Source organism: Chelonoidis abingdonii, chromosome 1 (assembly GCF_003597395.2).
Source record: "Chelonoidis abingdonii isolate Lonesome George chromosome 1, CheloAbing_2.0, whole genome shotgun sequence".
Taxonomy (NCBI): domain Eukaryota; kingdom Metazoa; phylum Chordata; order Testudines; family Testudinidae; genus Chelonoidis; species Chelonoidis abingdonii.
Window position 1 is genome coordinate 150,632,458 of NC_133769.1, and position 22,352 is coordinate 150,654,809.

General features: G+C 46.5%; 1 protein-coding gene across 12 annotated transcripts in view; it reads right to left on the reverse strand.

Annotated features, from left to right (window-relative positions):
• Nucleotides 1-13,502: 13,502 nt before the first annotated feature.
• KEL (Kell metallo-endopeptidase (Kell blood group)) overlaps nt 13,503-22,352 on the reverse strand; it is a 33,372-nt gene continuing 24,522 nt past the window's right edge. For all 12 annotated transcript variants that reach the window (XM_075071089.1, XM_075071107.1, XM_075071093.1 and 9 more), the window contains 4 exons: nt 19,824-19,891; nt 19,283-19,449; nt 18,179-18,274; nt 13,503-16,821 (listed from right to left, as the gene is read on the reverse strand). In XM_075071089.1, the coding sequence (XP_074927190.1) occupies nt 16,645-16,821; nt 18,179-18,274; nt 19,283-19,449; nt 19,824-19,891 (508 nt within the window). In that variant the 3' untranslated portion in view covers nt 13,503-16,644. The remainder of the gene's footprint in view (nt 16,822-18,178; nt 18,275-19,282; nt 19,450-19,823; nt 19,892-22,352) is intronic.

Genomic DNA, 22,352 nt, shown 5'->3' on the forward strand with positions numbered 1-22,352 from the left:
GTGTGGGAAGGGGGAGGGGGTGCACCCTCTGGGAGGGAGTTTGGGGATAGGAGGGAGTGCCAGGGTGAGGGCTGTGGGGCTGAGGCTGAGGGATTCATGATGCAGGAGGGGGTTTGGGGCTGAGGATTAGGGTGCGGGAGGATGAGGGCTCTGGCTGGTGCTGAGGGGTTCATGATGTAGAAGGGGGCTCAGGGCAGAGAGTTTGGGTGTGGGGTAAGGTCTGTGGGGCTGAGGATGAGGGCTTCATGCTGCAGGGGGGCGCTCAGGGCTGGGGCAAAGGATTAGGGTGCAGGGGGATGAGGGCTCTGGCTGGGGATGAGAGTTTGGGGTGTTGGAGAGGCTCAGGGCTAGGGCAGGGTAAGGGCAGCCTGCCTTGCTATTAGTGGAGGGCAGACACTAGGACCCTGGGGCAGCAGACAGCAGTTCTGCTGGGAGCAGGAGCAGGCAGGGGAGAGGTGCGTGCTGCTTTTTGTCAGGCAAGGACGCGGCGCGGCGGTGGGGGGGGCACGCAGGGGGAGGGGTGGCAGGCGGGGACTGGGACCTGCTCCAGGCAGGGACGTAGTCGGGAGGTGAGACCCGCGGGGGCCGGGGCCCGATCCAGGCAGGGCCGGGGGAGAGACCCAGCTCCAAATATTGCTGGAGCAGGACCCCCAGCCCTGAATATTGCTGGAGCCCCAGCACCGCAAAAGTATATAACCTGCTGCCTATGGACTGAGGCACTTAATTGACAATTCCCCTGGAGCCTGGTATGAACTCCTTCACCTCCATAGGTTTACATTCTGATCTGCAGCACCCACTGCTGTTCCAGCCCTGGCCCCACTTTCCCCCACAGCTCTGCCAATGCCACTTAGTCCATACCAGCAGCATTCCCTACTAGTCCAGTCATGGGGGCTCCCAAAGAGCTTTCCTAATGTACCTGTCTCTGACCTGCAGCTCCCCCAATACTTCCAACAACATACCTGTGCCAATGCACTGCATTGCTGACCTGCAGCTCAGTCTACCTGACTTCCTGTCCCTATATAACTCCACAAATGCATCTCAATCCAAATTAACGGCACTCCTTTCTGATCCAGTCCTCCACCCCTTCCCTCCTTCCCCCACAGCTCTGCCAGCGCCCTTCAGTCCTATCCTGCAGTTCTCCTGCTATTCCAGTCCTGGGCTCCCCACACAGCTCTGCCAATGCCCCTCAGTCCTGCTCTGCCACCTCCAAGCTATTCCACCCCTGGGCCCCCATAGTCCCCTAGTTCTGCCAGTGTCCCAGTCTGTTGCACCTAATGCTCACAGTCAGGTTGTGGGAGTCTTTGTGTAGCTTAACTCCCTCCTGTCCTTTGAGGAGCAGAGCCTGGGGGGAGGATGCAGAAAACTCACTGATATGATCTCTTAATCCATTTCTTTTCTTCCCTCCACTGGCTCCTTTTTGCCTCGAGGCCTTCACTCCCCCATCTTGGGAATGACTTTGCAGCCTCCTCCACCTCCCATCTGCAAATGTATTGGAGTTTGGCCTCAAAAGAGGAGAGCAATAATCCCCCTGGTGCGGCTGATGGCTCTGTGCTCCACTGGACCGGAGAGCTGCTTGACTGGATTTCATGTGCCAGCTCACTCACCTTGGTGGGGAAGAGGGTATATTAACTCTCCTGTCCTAGCCCTCTCCCCCTACTGATCTATGTGCAGTGGCTGGACCTGCCTCTGTTGGAGAGTGGCTGGGAGATAGAGCCTTTTTTATTCCCTCCCTTAGATCATGTCGGAGAGACTTGCTAGGGAGAAGGGGAAGCCCTGAAAGATGTAGTCACCTGCAAGCCTCCTGAATGCCCTCATCCTGGTTTCCTCCTACTTCATTGCTTCATTCCTACATTGCTACTTCATTGCTTCATTCCTCCTCTTCCTTCTAAGCAGCTTATCCCAGAATCCATTTAGGGGGCACAGGAATCCAGTTAAGGTTACCAAATTTCTAATTTCAAAAAACCAAACACCCCTTCCCGGACTCTTCCCCGAGGCCCGCTCCCGCTGGCTCCATTCCCTCCTCCCTCCGTCGCTCGCTCTCCCCACCCTTACTCACTTTCACTGAGGTGGGGCAGGGGGTTGGGGTGTGGGAGAGGGCTCTGAGCTAGAGAAGGGGGGTGAGTATGGGCTCTGGACTGGGGGTACAGGCTCTAGGTGAGACCAGAAATGAGTGGTTCAGGGTGCAGGAGAGGGCTGTGGGCAGGGGATTAGGGTGCAGGGGGGTAAGGACTCTGGCTGAGGGTGCAGGCTCTGCTGTGGGGCCAAGATGAGGGGTTTGGGGTAAAGGAGGGGGCTCTGGGGCTGGAGCAAGGGGTTGGGGTGTGGTGGGAGTGAGGGTTCTGGGGTGGGGCAAGGAATGAGGAGTTTGAGGAGCAGGAGGGGGCTGGAGCTGGATGTTGGGTGTGTGTGTGTGGACTCAGGGAGGGAGTTTGGGTGTGAGAGGGGACTCCAGGCTGGGGCAGCAGGTTGGGGTATGGGAAAGGATTCAGAGTACAGGGTCTCTGCGGTGCTTACTGCAGCTCCCAGGAAGCGGCTGCCAGGTCCCTGCAGTGCGGTCCCTAGGTGCATGGATGGCCAGGGAGGCTCTGTGCACTGCCCTCACGTCTGCAGGTGCCAACCCCGCAGCTCCCATTGGTTGTGGTTCCTGGTGCAGCCTCCCTGGCTGCTCGTGCATCTAGGGGCTTCAGGGACCTGGCGGTTTTTTTCCAGGAGCTGTGTGGAACTAGGGCAGGCAGGGAGCCTCCCTTAGCCCCGGGCCTCCGCTGCACCTCCAACCAGACTTTTAATGGCTCAGACGGTGGTACCAACCAGAGCCGCCAGGGTCCCTTTTCGACCAGGCGTTCCAGTAAAAAACTTGTATGACTGGCAACCCTAAATCCAGTCCAGGCTATTCTCTCACACCCAGGGCTGCCTTCTGCAAGGGCTATAGGAAAGTAAGGCCAGTCCCCAAGGAGTTGCACCTAGACTTCATTGCAAGGGGCACAGAAATTCAGTTGTTTCTGGATTTGGATGGTGAAGAGTGGGGGTGGGCTGGGGTTGGTAGCTTGTAGAAGTTAGGATTGATGTTAACAGAATGGGGGTAGACCACAGCAGGAGGGGGAGGCGTGCAGTGAGGTTTCCAGGGGAAGCCAACCTAGTTCAGAAATGGTAAGTGGTGTTTAATCTGTCTTGTGATCTGTCAGCGCACAGGCTGGGGGAGTCCAAGCGTGAGGAGACTCCGAGTACAAAGAACAATTAGCTCAGACAGGGAAGTCAGCAATGCAGAACGGCCATTCACACATCAATGTCAGAGCCAGGGGGCTTTCACCTCCTCCCTCCCCACTACAACACACACCTGCTCACCTCTCTCCCTTTACTTAAGAACATCAGCACGGCCATACTGGGGCAAACAAATGGTCCATCTGGCCCAGTATCTTGTCTTCTGAGTGTGGCTGGTGCCAGATGCTTCAGAGGGAACAAACAGAGAACAGGGAAATTATTGAGTGATCCATCCTCTGTCATTCAGTCCCTGTTTCTGGCAGTCAGAGGGTCAGGGACACCCAGAGCATGGGGTTGCATCCCTGACCATCTCAGCTAATTGCCATTGATGGACCTGTCCTCCATGAACTTATCTAGTTCTTTTTTGAACCCAGTTATACTTTTGGCCCTCACAGCTCCTCATGGCAACAAGTTCCACAGGTTGGCTGTGTGTTGTGTGAATAAATGCTTGCTTTTGTTTGATTTAAACCTGCTGCCTATTAATTTCATTGAGTAAATAACACTTCCATATTCACTCTCTCCACGCCTTGTCTCTCTCTTTCTCCTTTCTCTCCTGCCCCACTTCTTCCTCTCATTCACACCCTCTCCCTATCTCCTGGTCTCATTCTCTCAGGCCTGGACTACACTTAAAAGTGCTGTTGGTATAATTAGTTTGATTAGAGGTGTGATTTTTTTAAACCAAACTAGTTGTATCAATAAAAGCCCTATTGTGGACACTGTTATTTCAGTAAGAAGGGGCCTTATACTGGTATAGCTTATTCCCATAACTGAACCAGAATAAGGCCAAGTTTAGACTACAGACTTCTGCTGGCATGGCTCGGTGAGTCAGGGAGTGTGAAGAGGTGTGATCCCTGACCAACTGAGCTGTGCTGGCAAAAGCCCTGAGCACAGGCATAGTTATAGCGGCAGATCTGCCCTTTTATACGTATAGCTTATTTCACTTGGGAGTGGGGGTGGAAGAAGCTATGCTAGCAAATATGCAGCTTTTCTGACATAAGCTGCAATCCCAATAGGAACACTTGGCTAGTACAGTGCACTGGTATTCCTATATTGGTAAAGCCTTCCTAGTGCATACATGGTCTCAGCAATACTAGCATAAGCACCTTTAGACCAATATAACTATAGCTATGCTTTGGGGTGAGATGGAGTGCATTTCATTTATATTGGCACAGTTAAAGTGGTAAAACTTCCTAGTGTCGTCAAGCCCACACTTTCATGCTTCCCTTTTTACTCTGGCTATGCCTACACTAAAGAGTTTATAGTGGCACAGCTGTACTGATGCAGCTGTGCTGCTTGGAGATCTCTCATGTAGCTGATCTATGCCGGTGGGAGACAGCTTTCCCATCGACATAATTAATCCACCCCCCCCACTAGTACTTATGTCAGCATAATTTATGTTACTCAGGAAGGTGGAATATTCACACCCCTGAGCAACATAAATTTTGCCAGCTTAAGTGGTATTGTGTACATAGCTAAAGTCTCTTTGATACTTATTTTCATTAGGGTTTTATTAGGGACACAAACCAAAATCCCACCTCTGAACAACCCAATGTTCAATTCAGATCCCAGCTTCAGAGTTGACCCATATCCCTTTCACTGAAAAAAATATGTAAAAGTTTAAACATTCTATTGGCCTGGTGTTATACGCAGACAAGTAGTGGAAACATCTACACTGTGCTGTCTGTACAGAAGAAAATATAAGGCCCAAGCTAAAGATGTGCATTTGAGCACTTGGTTGACACTGAACTATTGCTGCAGATCTCTGCAGGAGGTTACAGGTGGGAGGGATAACTTAACCCTCCACAGCAAGGGGGTTGGCTGGTGAACTTGCTAAAACCTGCAAGACAGGGTCCCTGTGGTGAACCAAGGGAGATTTGCCAAAGGAGAATGCTGTTCATCACAGCATGTAGGAAAGACTAGGAAAAATCATATTACTAAGATTATCACCAGCATTTCCCAAACGTGGGGGTGGGGAGAGGAACGAAGGACTAGCTGACCAGAGCAGAAGATGGTCAGGCCTTTAGCAACAGGCTGTGATTGGGGTCATTTTCCTGAAGGAGGGAGAGGGGGTCAGCTTTCAAAATGTGGGAAAACACTGGGGATTGCACCATACTAGCTGCTTGGCAGCTTTATGAAATTACCAGGCTCCTCCACTGTGTCTATTGCCTCACTCATAATTTCCCTGTGCTGAGTGTTTTATTAGCTTGACGGTCTAGGCGAAAACATTCCACTGCCACAATGCCTCCCAGTTCCTTACAGACCCTGAGCTCCCTCTGACCTGAGCACCTGCTAGTATCTGGGAGAGGGAGCATAGAGTCATAGCAACATGCCCTCAAGTGCTGGAAGGGTGGTGCCTGAGCACCTCCTTCTGATGGAGCTGTTCAGACAGCCTGTCTCATCCTCACTCTCCAGTTCCACCCTGCACATAGTCTCTATTTTTAGAAATTTTACTTCCTGATTTTTTTGCTCGGCCAAGAATCATAGACTATCAGGGTTGAAAGGGACCTCAGGAGGTCATCTAGTGCAACCCCCTGCTCAAAGCAGGACCAGCACCAACTAAATCATACCAGCCAGGGCTTTGTCAAACCTGACTTTAAAAACCGCTAAGGAAGGAGATTCCACCACCTCCCTAGATAACCCATTCCAGTACTTCACCACCCCCCTAGTGAAAAAGTTTTTCCTAATAAGAACTGTTTTTAAGTAGTGCTGGCATTAACCCAAAGTCCTGTCACTCTCTACAGCACCTCCGTATGGGTTTGTGCTATCTCAGTTACGTGTCTGCTCTGCTGCCAGATTTATTTTTCTGTGGGCTGAGTGAAAGCAGATTGGCCAGAACTTTGTGCAATCGGGGGAAGATAATACAATCATCCTGTTCCAGTTTCACAGGCCCATAAGCTTCTAGCCTAGGACTCAGCTCCCCAACTACTGCACCTCCTTTAAACAAGAAATAGATCCCCATAGGGTTACACTACTGGGATACACACTACATCATCCTTAAATTGGGAACAGGGTCCAGTTGGTCCCCTGGGGTCTCTATAGGGAACACGTTCCTGGGAGTTACCTTTCCAGCCCCTGCACCCATTTTAAACAGGGACAAGCTGATTGCAAGTAGTGATCAAGAGATGAAAAACTCCATAGCTCAGTCTCATTCCCCTTGAACCATCCGGTGTGCACTGCTGATATCCGGGGATCAGATGGCACCTGTGGTGTCCTGTGTACTAGAGTATCCCTGAATCAAGGCATTGAGACTTGATAGTGGTATTCATAATCAGTGATCTTTATTGATCTCACCTGCACTGCATGGTATACGTACAGCACTCACTAAAGGCCAGATTTTCAAGGGAGCTCAGCACACTGCAGGTCCTACTGTGACACTAATGGCCTTCACTGAGCTGAGCCTTTGGGAACATTTGGCCACAAAGTCCTGAAGTCCTGTCCCAGCCAGTGCACCCTGGGCTCATTGTAGAAACAGAGAAAGATTGTCTGAGGGCACGTCTCTTTTCTGATTGTTTCAAAGTCCCAGTCAGGAAGCTGGAGATGGCCCCAGAACATCCCATGATATAGAAAATCTCCGTATTCCAGCCCATTCAGTCTTTTGATAAATTCCTAGGCTTGAAAGGTATCCTGAGTATGAGGCTAAAAATCCCAGGCACCCAGGAAAGAAACAAATACCTGAGAGTAGAAGCAGCATTTCTGAAAAAGAGCGTAAGATCACTTTGGGTTTGACACAGATAAGTTTGTTATCCAGCTACTGCCCAACAGTCATATCGAGGGCAGAGTAAATAGCCCAGGAGTCTGTCCCATATTCATAGATGAAAGGTAAACAACGTGAAACAAATAGGAGGAATAAGAAAATGTGTAGGGGAGGGAGGGAAAAGGGCAGAGGAACAGCCTACAAATGATGAAGAAAAACTTTCTGTTTAAAATTTCACAAACTGTGTAGGCATCTGCTAAAGGCAAATGGAGCTGGGGTTACGCCATGAGTTTGAAAATGATTAGTGAAAATTGCTTCCCAAGCCATGTGCTGGAAATCCCATCACTGGGACACATAAATGTGCCCCAGACAAAGACCTGAAGGCTAAACTGTAGTGGACAATCTTCTAGTGGCTGGGGGAAAGAGAAGTGATGGACAAGACATGACCTAAAAGAATTTTTTCATCTATAAAATAAAACTACTCTATAACAGCAGCTGTGTCCCTTCACTGATGATGCTAGAGCACCATCTGGAGGCTGTTTTAGGGCACATACTTCTATTTAAAACTTCATGTTGAAATCTAGTCATCTTCTTAAGTAGAATGTAGTTTCAGGCCTCACCTCTGCCCCTGAGCACCTTTCACATTTTTTATGGTTTTACAAGCACATTTTCCTATTTTTAAAAATGTGTTTCTCTCCACTGGTGCTATGTGAAAGACCTACACAAACAACAGGGATTCTAGCTAACTGGTAATACAGGGAAACTACTACACAACCCCTTTCCCCTCGCCCAAAAACAGAGAAAAATATGATTTGTGAAGTCTGTTTCTGCTATAGTGTATGAAGTGAAACTTGTAACAATAATAGGTACATATTCAGAGTGAAGTGTGATTTTCAGATCAGTGGTCTCCCTTTAATTATGATCTTACAGTTTGCTAGCCCAATTCCCTTCGCCTCCCTTTTAGTTTTGTACAGTCTTTGCTGTAAGTAAATCATAGTGCTATAGGTTCCCAAAATGCTTTCCCACTCTCTCCACATTCTAGGTTCTTGTTAGCTGTGAGTCCTTGCTCCATTCTGAAGGGGACTGTTCCCCCACTCTCTCCTCCTGTTCATAGGGCAGATGCATAACAGAGTATGACATCATGGTATGTCACAAGGGGCTGATGATGTCATAGCCCATCCTGAGCTGGAGTCAGTCTGCCAGGAGGATCCTGAATCCTTCATTAATTCAAGGGGCAATGAGTACAGGCATCTCCTGCTGGACGGGAGAGGTGGAGGAGGGGTGATCCAATTCTGATGGTTTCCCTGGGGTACACCATCTATTTGTTGGCCGTACTCATGGCCACCCACTTCCTCGTGTTCTCTGATGCCTTCATACCATCAAAAAGCCAGACCATGTTCCATGGAGTCAAGGACAGGAAGCTTGAGGGAAGGAGCCCACCACCAGGTTAGAGAGGCTTTCTCTGGCTTTCCTGTATGGAGAGCCAATGGGGAGAGAGGATGGACTGAGAAGATGGCAGAGTGGGAAGGAAGAAAGGATGTGGTGAAGCCAGGGTTAGAGTGTGAGGATTAAAAAGAAGGGAGGGTGCAAGGTGAAAGCTAGAGATGGAGAAAGAGGGAGGGGAATGGATAGAAAAGTGGGAATAGGGGTTGGCAAAGAGGAATGAGGGGGAAAAAGGAATGGGATGGGGAGGGAAGAAGGGTGATAAGGAATGACAGCATAAGGGAAGGGTAGATATAAATTGAGGGAATATCAGAGGAGCTTGTTTTTTAGTTATCTATATGTGCAATGCCTCAATTCAATGAAGCCCTGCTTTGGGCCAGGGCCTCTGAGTGGTACTAGAGATTGGTAAGCCTGCTGCAAGTGTTGCTGAAAAAGCTGTCTTTTAGTTCAGGCAGCAGTCCTGCATTAAGATCCAGAGGTCTCAGGTTTGCTCCCCACTGCTGGTGACCCATCCAGTAGTCATAACTGCTAAATGATACAATCCTGTCATTCTCTCAACGATGCCAGCTGAAATGCCGCACATAGGCAGGGAGCAAGGTTTCCCCTTTATCTGCTCAGCTTCCCTTCCCAGCAGGGGTTGCTCTCAGAGCTTCTCTGAACAGGCAACTGAGGCTTCCTCCCCTTGCCCCACCCTCACTTGGCCTCACTGCTTCCTGCCTCACATGAGGAGAGAGAGGTGAGCAGGCTGTGAGCTTGAGCATATTCCAACTCCAGCAGCCTTCTGTGCAATGAGGGAGATGGGACAAGCATTCACAAGCTTGGGGGAGCAAGGGCTCTGCGAGAGGGGCACTGGATCCCTGTGAGAAGAGGAAGAGCGGAAAAGGGGAAGAGAAATGGCTGGGTGAGAGCAAAGAGAGAGAGAGGGCCAATCATGAAAAAATAAAGGTGGGAAGGACTAGATGAGAGATTGTGGTTGAAAGAGGGAAAGGGAGGAGGGAAAATGCTGTAGGGACAAGTCATGTGGCTCATGCACAGGCCTGGAACTCCTGAGTTCCATTGCCAGCTCTGCCACTGACTTGTGCTAGGACCTTGGGCAAGTCTCATCACTCTTCTTTGCCTCAGTTTCCCCATCTATAAAATAGGGATAATGACCTTGGGTCACAGGTGGGTGAGAGCACTTTCATAGCCTCGGATGGCAGTATAGCATTCATTTATTAGCATTAGATGATTTTTCTGGTGTAGAAAAAATTCACTCACTTCATACACATCCATAAGCATGTCACACAAGGAGCTACATGGAATTTGGCAGCTATGACAACAATGTGGTGAGGGATGGGCTAAGGGGAGACATCTAAGGAGAGGAAGGATAGTGAGGGTAGGGAGTTTGGAAGAGAGAAAAGGGGACAGGAAGGAAGGGAAGCAGTTGGGGAGTTGGAGGGGACTGAGTGCAGAAGGGAGTGGAGTGAGAGAATGGAGATGGGATGAAGATGAATTGAGGGAGAGAATGGAGAAAGGAGTGGGAGGAGAGGAGAGACAGACATAGAAGCAGCAAGAAACCAAAAAGAATGAGAGAACAGCTAGGATGGACAGTGAAAGAGACAGAGAGGAGAAAGAGAGGCAGAGAGGAGAGCTTATGTCCCCCTCTCTGGTTGCAGGCTGGGAGCAAATGGAAGAAACCTTTGTGGCCTCGTCAACAGGGGAAGGCATGGAGCTGATTGACATGGTGCAGAATGAGGATGCACAAAGACTGAGGAATGCAGTGGTGAAGGATTTGCTGTTGGATCTGGCCATCTCCTTGAACACAGGGAGCATCATGCTTTTTTTTTTATGCGTGACATAGAACCAGAAATCATTGCCATGCTCATGGATGAAGACAACCTGAATGTCTACCTGCGTTTCATGATTGCCTACTAAGCAACAGTGCTTTTCCTCACTACTCACACCCCAGGGAACCTGTGAACCAAGTGACAACAACAGGCACCTTCCCCATCACCCAGACCTGTCTCATCTCCCAACCCCCTTGAGAACCCTCAATAAACCCTCAATCCAAAGCTTGTGGAATCTCTTATAAACCAGACTTCCTCATCTCAGGATCTCCATCCTATCTCCCATCTGCTTTTTATGGCAGAGCAGAGCACTCCCCACTGAGCTGGGCCAGAGGTCTCTAAAGGGGCTTATGCACTGCATTGCCATGCTGGAGACCTACCTATGGGACACAGTCTTGATTCCTTTCTCACCTGGTGCTGCTAAGGTGACAGAGACCCAGTTCCTAGTTACAGTGTGGCAGCCAAAATATCTGGTCCACCCGGCGCAAGGATCTGGAGTGACTCACCCTGTAGGTACTTGCTCCAAGTATGTTAATGGTTAAATCAGTGACATGGACTCTTCACATGAGAATGAGTGAAAGGAACTATCTACACCAGCGGTAGGCAACCTATGACACGCATGCCAAAGGTGGCACGCGAGCTGATTTTCAGTGGCACTCACACTTCCTGGGTCCTGGCCACCGGTCTGGGGGGGCTCTGCATTTAAATTAAATTTTAAATTAAGCTTCTTAAACATTTTAAAAACCTTATTTACTTTACATACAACAATAGTTTAGTTATATATTATAGACTTATAGAAAGAGACCTTCTAAAAACATTAAAATGTATTACCGGCACACGAAACCTTAAATTAGAGTGAATAAATGAAGACTTGGCACACTACTTCTGAAAGGTTGTCAACCCTTGATCTACACAAACGGAAGCAGCTGGTCCATCTGGCCTGGTATTCTCTCTGCAGCTGGGGCCATTACCAGATGCTTCACATGAAGCTGCAAACTCCACCATAACTATACAAATACATACTTACAGGGGAAGATATTTCTTAATGCAGACAGCTAGTGTTTGTTTTATCCATAAACCAGTAGGCCTGATCCTAAGAGTTGATCCTATCCAATGTCACTGCAGATATTTTCTTACTCAGATATGTATCAGCCAGCTTTGAATCCCACTACACTCTGTATCTCCATAATATGTTGAGGCAATGAGTTCCACAGGCCAACTATGTCCTGTGTAAGAGTCAGACTCTGTAATGGCCAAAAATATCCAAATGTAAAGATGTTTCTGTCTTTGAAAGATCAGCAATATAAAGAGGTTAAACAATTATGTTGCGTACATTGCTGGAAAAGAAACTACTGAATGACAAACATTTTTCTCAACTTACATTCCAGAGAAAATGTTTTTTCCCTGATTAACAAGGTATAAAAAAGTCAAAACAGAGCTCCATGTAGATTACTATAAGAATCAGTTTAAATAATAAAAAATAGGTTTTGTTGGGGACATAACAATCTTTTTTTTGATCTTGAAAATTATGAGTAAAATAATTAAATACTCTGAGATACCAGTTATAAAAAAAAATCCATCATGAGCTGAATCATTCCCAGTATATATTGCTCACAATTCATTAGCTTCTTGGCTCTCTGAGCTAAGAGATGAAAACATTATCTAAAAGTTGTATCTGAAGAAAATTAATGCAAAGGAAAGAGGAGTATTTTTCAAGGAGCCTTTCTTGAGCTGACTGGACTAGGAATTGAACAAAGAGGAAAAGTTTGGGTGTGGAATCAGTAAACACTTTAAGAATGACCTGCAAAGGATAGTAACATTGGGCTTGTGATTTTCTTTATGAGGGACCAAAAAAAAAAAGCCGAACAGGATTTGTTAAGGTGGCACCCAGTCATGAACCTGCACTCCATTGCTAGGCACTGTACAGACACAGAACAAAAAGGGAGACCTGCCTAAAGAGTTTACAATCCAAGTAAAGGTGTGTCAGCACATGGAGTTATTCAATAATAGCTGTTCCTGAATAACTCCATATGTAGTTAAGCTGTAAGGTATTCAGCACTTTCTTCTTTTTTAAAAAAAAAATCTTAGAAATACCAGGAAAATAAAATCTTGTTTTTCCTGTTTTGCTGGAGGTCTTTCTTGGAAGACATGAATATGTAGATTCTCAGATCTCAGCCCATACTTGAAGGGCAAGGTGTGCCCTATCTACAAGAGCTTTGCTTCACACTGATCATTCAGGTATTTGAATTAGTTAAATAGATTTTAAAAAAACAAAAGCATCACCGCCAACAACAAAACAAATCGTTTTAAACAGTTAGAGTGAAAAAAAAAAAAGCTCTTTCCATATCAATGAATAAGGTTTCATTTGCATGATTTCTCTGATGTCATAAAGATCCTAGCTCTCTAGTAGTCCAAGAAGCTTCCAAGAATAGCATGACTGACAAGACCTGAATTTCCAATGTTGAAAAAAAAAAAGGAAAAAAAAGGAAAAAATATTGGGGGGCAGAGGAGGAAATGCCAACACTTTCAGGAAGCAAACAAACAAAACAAAAGAAACCCTCCTGTGGTGTTTAAATGTTGCTTGTAATCTTAATTATATAATATTAGGTTGTTTTTTTAAAGGGAGTTAGTGTGATGCAGTGGATAAAGCACAGGAGTAAGAATTGGAAGGCCTGGGGTAAAATCCAGCCGTATTAAATGTCATAAGGGAGTTTTGTCACTGACTTCAAGGGAGCCAGGATTTTGCCTATGATTTATTCTCTCATCTCTGCCACTGACATGCTGTGTAATATTGTTTAAGTCATTAGTGTCTCTGTGCCCCAGTTTCCTCATCTGTAAAATAAAGATAATGATATCTAACCTTGTTTGTCTAGTGCTTTGAAGTCTATGCATAAAAATCACCAACATATGTGAGTTTGATATACACCATTTTTTCAAGACTAGTAGAAATGTTTCTAAGGCCATGGCTACACTGGCGCTTTACAGTGCTGCAACTTTCTCGCTAAGGGGTGTGAACCCTCCCCCCCCCCCGAGCACTGCAAGATACAGCGCTTTGAAGTTTCGAGTGTAGCCATACCTTCAGATTTTCTTTGTTCGCTCCAAGGAATACAGATTTCAGTTTGGATTTAAACATTCTCCTGCAGCATTTGCAACTCTGATATTACAGCAATGACCTAGTGCTTGAGAGCTGGAAAATAAAACTGACAGAAAGAAAAGTGAAATTCACCAGTCTATTTTCATTCTCTCATACTGAGTGAAATTCAAAAATGAATCAATCAGCATTAATAGTAAATAGTTCATTTAATTTTTAAAAAATATTTCAATTATAATTTTTCAGTCAAAAGATTTATTAATAACAACACAGGTAAAGAACCTGTTATTCACATATATTCTGTTCAGCCTTTAATCAGTGAGAATACAACAGTGGAATGGTCTTTCAAAAGAAGTGTTCCTGAAGAATATACTGTGTTGGCCTATACTGGTTGGCACTGAATTCATAGATTCCAAGGCCAGAAAGGATGATTGTGATCATCTAGTCTGACCTCTTGTATAAACAGGCCATAGAACTTCCCCCAATAATTCCTATTTTTTAGAACAACCTCCAGTCTTAATTTAAAAATTGCCAAAGATTGAGAATCCTCCACAGCCCTTGCTAATTGTCACAGTGATAGGGATAAAGACAATTAATAGGTCTTGCCAGCTTTGATTTTGATGCTCATTTCCAATACCAGTATCTACTCCCAAAGAATCACCCCACCGGTAATATAATGGTCAGAATAAAACAGCTCCCATCATTTAAAATTTTTCCCAGGGACAGCTTTACAAAGAAACAGCGGTCTGTCAGCTGTAGGAGGGTTGTGTTTGCCAATTCTAGTGAATTTTAGGTTTTTTTGTTTTTTTAAATATAGGTCTAATTATCAGGGCCTCCAAAGTTATAGTTTTAAGGGGCTCTTAGTAACATAGAAATGTACTTATATGCCTGTTTTCTTGCTGCTCCTGAAATCCACTAAATCTTTTACACTTTGCCCCCCTACACTGCATTACTACATGACATTTGGTTACAACAATACTATGTCACAAAAACATAACAGCAGCAAAACTCCCCCATTTGGAAAGTAAAAATTCCTGAAAAGCAGTTTGGTATTTGGAGAAGCCTTCTAAAACCTGGGTGGTTAGTCTGACCTCTGGAGGCTCCCATAAACTCTGGAAACCAACTCCTATCATCCCAACCTTTCCTTAAACAGGCCCCGACCCTAGCTAATTTGATGTAGGGTAACCATATTTTCCAAAGGGAAAATGGGACACCATACAGTGCTAGCCTGAGGCACCTCCTCCCTTCCCGTGTGGGGCCTACCCAAGGCTTCCCTCTCTCTCATGTGTGTGGGGCCAGCCCTAGACCCTCTTCCACCCATCTGTGGAGGGCTGGCCTGGCCTGAGCTTCTCTCCCAAGCCCTCCCTCCTGTGAAGGGCTGGCATTGCTGCTCACCCCCACACACATGTTCCTCCGCACCCTGCTAAGGTTGTACCCCACTTTTTGGGCAAAGCTGGGCATTTGTCCAGTTTGCTCTTGCCAACTAACCAGTTTTGGGACAAATACCCAGTTTTGCCAAAAAAAAGTCAGGACAGCCAGGACAGGGCTTAAAAAAAGAGACTGTCCTGGCTAAAATGGGACATATGGTCACCCTAACTTGATGCCTTTTTGTGAGAGGGAACAAGACTTGTCTGTTATCTCCATATGGAGTGACTGGGGGCAACTACTAGGAATCCCTAACATCTTGGGGGAGCATAACACCCTCCCACACCCCATTGCCTCCTGACAGTGCATGACAAGGCCCTGGTGCAGGACTAGATTAGGGGCTCCCTTCCCCATTCCTAAATCTAAAATGTTGCTTATGCCCAGCATTGGGCCCACATCCTATCCCACCTCCTCCAACATCTTCAGTTGCCCCCCAAAACTCCCTCCACCTCTACCACTTGCCCCCCATCCTCCCAGTCCTTCCCACTCACCCCATAGTACACCAACACCTCACCCCCCCAACCCCTTATCCACTGGCCTCCAGGACTTTCCAGGACATTCACCAGCGCCCAGCTCAGCACTCTGCTCCCATTCCAGGCTAGGGAGGCAACTCCCAATCTTGGCTGGCAGCTCCCCCTCAGTTCCTCTCACCCCATTGTCTACCCCACATCATGCAGGAGACCAAATCTGAGTGATGAGTGGTGTCACCTGGTCACAATGCCGCTCAAATCTGGCCTGGGCCCCAGAGGGGTCAGGGCCAAATTTGTGTGAGCAGCATTGCCACTCTGTGAACCAAGTGATATGCCAGAGTGCCATTCCATCTGGAAGTCCCTCAGCCTCATAACTCAATGGTTCTGGTGGAACTTCACTACTAGCAACATTATAGCTATGTCACTGACTCTGTGTCACTGACTCCTGAGATTCCACTCCCTGTCCTGTTCATGCATTGCTTCCCCACTTCCTCTTTTCCACTGAAGGGGTTCCACCATTCCAGCCTTTGTTATCCCTCAGCCAGTGCATGCTCTTCCCCTTCTTCTGAGTGCAAAAAAGCTCGAGAATAGCTGCTGCTGCTACGTCCTTCTCGGCAGAAGTCAGCAGGGGGAGCAATTAGAAAAGAGAGGCAACCGCTGCATCAGACGAGCAATATCTAGGGTTTGATCCAAAGTCCAATGAAGTTAATGGGACTGAGCTTTCCATTCAAGCTAGCACTGGGCTGGACCCCTAGTGGTCAGAGATAAGAATAACTGGGGGGAAAAACACAATCCCAAAGAGCTAGACAGGTCAGATCCAGGACACTAGTCTAAATAGCAGAAAATAACATAGACTCTCAGGACCATTCCACTCATATTGGGGGTGCTAAGACAAGTATGCCATAACATATCTAGGTGGGGTTTTTAGCAATGTACATTAATTAAATGTCTCATCTTCCCATCTGGAAGCAGTAACCAGTGAGTCTCTTCCCCCCATGTGATTTCAGAGTGAGAGATCCGAGTTCTTCTATCCGTAGTGGTCCAGGGTGGGAGGTGTGCACGGGAACTTGTGAGGTTCCCCCCAGCGTTGTTAATAATTGCAGCTTGTCTATTGACCTTGCAAGCCTGTACCCCCACACTCTGAAAGGCAAATTTAGCCTAACTGGGGCAGGGCATGGGGAGCATTTGGGGAGTAGCACACACTGTACTGGCTGCTATGTTTAGCCTCTCTTCCCTCTTGCAACCCGGACTGGAATCTTCTGCCACCATGACCTGTTGGTGGGGGAAAAGGAGGAGAAGAAGGGATGTGGAGGAACGAGTTAGGCTCCAGAATGTCTCTGCGTGAGGGGAGGCCATTCTTCAGCAGGGACGAATTCTACAGCTCCAGTCTCCATACCTCTGCCTTTCTCTCTCTCTTCCCCTCCTTCTCCACGTGGATTACCAGATGTGGCACTTGAAGGCTGGATTCATTGGTGCTGTGCTGGAGCAGTGGAAATGCCTGGCAAAGTCCTGGCTGTTGCTGAGGGGCCCACGGACCCGGAGTGGAGGGGGGCTGTGTGGGTCCCTGTGCAGGAAGGCTTGCAGTCTCTCACGGCTCTGGTGCCCACACATACCCTGGAGGGAAACAAAACAATCATGTCAGCACCTAAGAATGATCCCAAAGACTCACTTGCCCACGAGCCTTCACATAGGTTCTGCCGGGTTCCAGCTTGTTATCCTTCCTGGGCAACATGAACATGAGGAGACAGGGCAAACAGAGAGATATGCTGGACAACAGTGCCAGGAGAGAGGATGACACTCAGATCTACACACCTGGATACTGCCATTTCCTAGTGCATGGTAGAGGGGAAGAGTTCCATCTATCCATATCGATCTGTTCTAAACTCTTCACTATGTTATTTCAGTGTGTTAATTTAGTCACAGCCCCAACAAGGCAGAAATTATGCTGGCTGGAAGGGGAAACACCTATAGGACAGGTAGTGCTGTGAATATGCCATTCTTTGGAGGGGAGAGTCCAGCTTTTATTCAGGTGGTTTGCAGAGTCTGGGTCATACTGGACTCATCACAGTTGCTGGAAGCCCAGATGATCACTCTGGTTAATCCTGCCTGTATTCACTGACAGCTGGTCCTAGAGCTGCCACATCCCTTCTCTAATACAGACCTTACCAGAGTGACCCAACGCTTTGTAGCCTCAGGACTAGATCACCTTCTTCTGCACTCTTCTCAGGGCTACAGTCAATAAGCACCCTGAAGCTCCAGCTAGTATGGAATACAATAGCTGATCTCTATGATCCCTGAATCTCTATGAGAACATAACACCAGTGATCTTTGAAGTGCACTTCACTTGCAGCTCAAGGGTTAGGTTATGTATAAGTCCTAAACTTGCTAAGAGGAAGGTACCTGAAAAATCTCACTCCATCCATCCATCCATCCATGTGCTTGACCCCCATCATCAAAATACTTGATCAGATCTCTCCCTAAAGCCCATTGTGGTGGCAGTGCTGGTTCACTCTTGCTGTCTTTTCCTTCCTGCAAACCTAAATTTCTTCTTGCCCACTCTTCCCAGGTAAGTAAAATTATCTTTTTACGGGGAAATTAAATATCATTCATTTTTTTTCTTTCATTATCATCAGTCATCATAACCAAGGGTGCTTAGATATTCCAGTGACTGCTGCCTTAGATAAACCTTAAATGATGGATAGTAGATAGTTTGTTGTGCATGGTCCTTTTGACAGTCTGATATTGCTTCAGAGCCAATGTAAGATGTATGTCTTCAGTGAGGCCTTTGATCAGCATTTAGGGAGCAGCCCAGCACTGCAAAGTGGGGAGAGAGACTCAGACCAGGAGGGAGGGAGACAGTGATAATCAGACACACAAACCAGAGAGAGAAAGTATGAGAGGAAGATACATTAAAGGAGGCCTGATGGGCTGGGACAGACAAGATGAGTAAGATCAGCAAGGTGTTCATTACGTTGGCAAAGCTGATGTAGAAGAGCTGATGGTGTGAGAGTCCACTCCCGGGTAAATTCCTCTCCTGTTTGTGCTTTTTCAGCCAGTTCTTATAGGCCTGTGGGCAAAGAGGGACAAATACATTAAAAAAAAAATCTCAGACTGTCACAAATATCATTAAAGTTTAACTCACAACAGAGAGCTGAAATCAGAAGCCTCCATCCTCCCAGTATGCATGCTGGTGCAGCCTGCTGGTACTGCGCTGGAGCTTTTACACTGGGATCATAGACATCCATCTACCCAATCACCAAGAAAGTATAGTATCTTTTTCTTTCCTGTCCCATCTCCTTGCTCTCCGAGATGGCTTATCCCTGCCCTTTTTCCCAGGGGTGGCTCCAGGCCCCAGCACACCAAGCGCATGCTTGGGGCAGCAAGCCGCGGGGGGCGCTCTGCTGGTCGCCTGGAGGGCAGCAGGCAGCCAGCCTTTGCCGGCATGCCTGCGGAGGGTTCTCTGGTCCCGCGGCTCTGGTGGACCTCCCGCAGGTGTGCCTGCAGAGGGTCCACTGGTCCCGTGGTTTCGGTGGAGCCGTGGCACCAGCGGACCCTCCGCAGGCACGCCTGCGGGAGGTCCACTGAAGCCGCCGGACAGGCAACAGGCAGAGCACACCCAGCGACATGCCGCCGTGCTTGAGGCGGCGAAATGTTTAGAGCCGCCCCTGCTCTTTCCTATCAACCTAACTGTTGTGCTTCCCATTCCAGGCAATACCACATAGTGGCAGCAGAGGTTCAGAAAATGATGATGTTTGATGCACTATAAATGAATGAAAATCATTTCAACTTAAGTCACTCATGCTCAAAAAATACTTGCCATGCTTTGCATATCACTAGTACCTTCTGTCTAAAGATCTGAATGCATGTGACAGACATTATTTAATTAAACTTCATAACTTCCCTGAAGAGGAACTTTCTTCCACAGAGTTTTTTCAGCTTCATAGATATGGGTTATTGATTCATACAGGACCAAGACAGGACCAGAGCAAGAGGGTTGCATGGCAGGGCAGGACTGAGGGGTACTGGTAGAGTTGTGTGAAACTACAAGATTAGAACAGCAGGTAGCTTGTGATACCTGGTAAGCGATGGCGAGTCCTCCTGTGTCAGCTGCATTCTCCAGCAGGGTGAAAGTGCCATTGATTCTCATGCCCTGCAGAGAGTAGCGTTCATACTGTTCCACCAGGCAGTTTGTACCCCGCACTAATGCATCCCTGTTGCATCTAGGACAGCTCTCAGGCACCACTGTGGAGAAGAGGGAAATCCAGGAAGGTAAATGCAATACCAGTGTCCACTGGGATTCAGTCACTGCTCCCATTAGTAATGAGCATGGTCTGGGACTGAGTCTTTTGAATTTACCAAACCCACCTTTGCACTACACATTTAAATAGGGAGCAGGTCCTGGAGGAGCATCCCTGAGCTCTCCATAGGGAACACACTCCTGAGGTCTGTGACAGTGAGCAGAGGGAAGACTGTATTATAAATTACCAGCAATGGTTCGGGGCATTTGAACAATTTTTATAGTCAGGGTGCTGAAAGTGGAAACCATGTATTTGGTTGTTATTACTACTTCAGGCCAGGGGATGTTGCTGCACCCCTGAATGGTTCACAATACGCACCGTAATCATAGAATGCGTGAAGCAGCTCGTGTGCCATGATGACTCCCATGGCTCCAAAGTTCACAGCACTGAAAAACACAGAATGTAAAGAGGTATCAGCTGCCAAACCTGCAGGAGGCAGGGGACGCAAGGGTTTCTTTGTACAGCCCTGCTCCATCAAGTGTGATTCTACTCTGCCAAGTGATGGTGTAAAACCAGTATCAGGGGCTGCATGTTTATCGTCTCTGTTATTCCAGACCAACATGTTCAGTAAATGTGGAAGTAAAGGTATGATTCTTCTAACTATTAGCACTGCCAATTCCCCCTGGCTATGTTTACACAGCAATTAAATATCCACAGCTGGCCTGGGTCAGCTGACTTGGGCTTGCTGGACAGCTGCAAAATTGTGTAAACTTTGGGGCTTGCCAGAGGCTCCAGCCTAAGTCTGAATAATCTACACAACAATTTTAGCCCCACAGCACGAGTCAGCTGACCCAGGCCAGCTACAGGTCTTTTATTCTGGTGTAGACATACCCTGAGAGTCAAGCTGAATTCTTTCTAGCTCATACCCTTTCATCATTAAAGATTCTGCAAGTCAAATTCTGCCCTCATTAATTGTGGAATCCCAGTGTCCTCATGACAAGTTAGTGACATGGTAATGCCAGGTTAGTGACATTTATGCAACCCCATTGCCTGTTGAAGAGTTGCACAAATGGTAACTGAGGGTAAAGATAATGGGGTTGTACAAGTGAACAATTGCAATTGAATGTTTGTTAACAAGTCTGCTAAGTATGCGCAAGATAGTAATCTAATCCGAGGTTTCACTAGAAATAGTTGTGGTACTTCCGCAGATTCCACCCACAAACCAAACTCCACCCATTGGAAACACCTGAATGAGTCCACCTCACAGTTAAATTTCCACAGTATGATCATCCCTCTCCTTTCTTACATGCGTTGATCAATAATGAAAAAGCAAAGCACATTGACATGTATGTAGTGATCATCACTAGATTTCAGAATTAACAGGTCACTGAAATGAATAGAAGCAACTCACATCTCTTTAACAGCGACTTCTTTAAGAGTGCTACAGACTCAGTTCACATTTTAAAGGTTATCTGCAACTACAGCTGGATGTATAACTGATTTTTCAGTTTACTGGCCATTCTCAAAAATCAACACTAACTTTTGTTTCAGGATTGACCAGAATTTAATTTTTAAATTTTTTTAATTAACAGATAGAAAAAAAAATCTGCTTTGTATTGAATGAAGCATTAAGTTCCACCTGAAATGAAATGTTTCATTTTCAGTTTTTTTAAAAAATTTCTTTAATAAAATTGTAGTAAATTTGAAAATGAAAAGTCATATAAAATTGAAAAATCAAAACTTTGCATTTAAAAAATGTCAAAACAAAATGTTTTGATTTTTTTTTATTTCAACTGAAACAACTTGGAGAATTCAAAATGAATTCATGAAATATTTTTGTCAACCCCAAACTGCATTTTTAGGGAAAAAACCTCAAACCCTGGATGTCTGACTCCTGAATCTAGTGCTCTCTCTCTCTCTGAACTGTTGGCTCTGCTGGGCTAACAGTGTTAACAAACTTACTTCTGTCACAGTCAATTTAGTCAGGAAATCAGACTGAATACAGGGGGCAGATCTGCTGATTCAGAAGTGACCTACTCATTAAGAGGAAGCACAAAGCATTAGAAAAGTATATTTGTCTTGCCATTATTCATTTCAGCTGTGTCCCATTCTTAATCTTGTTATGAGTTTTATGAGTCATCAAGACACATGGGTGTTCTACAGATAAGAGGTGTAAGTTTCACCATAGACTAAAAAGAATTATTATATTGATCAGACCACTTATTTCATTCCTTCCCCCAGTGAGAGCCTATTTTTTTACAACAGGAATTTAATGAGTCTGGGATTATTCTCCCTGTGCAAACCTTTCTCCCAGCGGACAAAAAAAATTACATCAAACAATGTTTAATGTGTCTTAAATCACCACTCAATGACAACAACTGCTTGCTCAACAGAGGTGCTCTCATTATAACAGAGGAACAGAATTGTACCGTTTGATGGTTCACAGGAATGCATACAAACCTCATAATGCAAAAAAAAAAAAAAAGGTTGCTTAGTAGAGGTGGTCTTTTTATAAAGGAGGAGCAGAGTTGTCTTTGATCCATTTGAAGACACTTTGGATAGGAGATTGCCTAAAGGTTTCACAGGATTTATTCTTGGACTCTAAAAAATAATCTAGCTCCATCTTTGAGTGATTCAATATCGAGGTGGGCTCAGGAACTGTCTTCTTTGTAGCCTGTCTTGATGAGCCTCATGTCTTTTTTCCTTCTCCTCTATTATATTCTGGCTGCATGGGAGGGCCAGGAAAACTGCCAGCCTGAGTCTCAGGGTAAGAGCGTGAGGTTACTCAGTGACAGATGAGAGATGGCTTATCTCAGCCCCACATGGAAAGCACTTAGGCTCTGAATTTGCTCTTACTGAAGCCAGTGGACAATTCCCACTGAGTTCAGTCAGAGCAGGACCCTCACT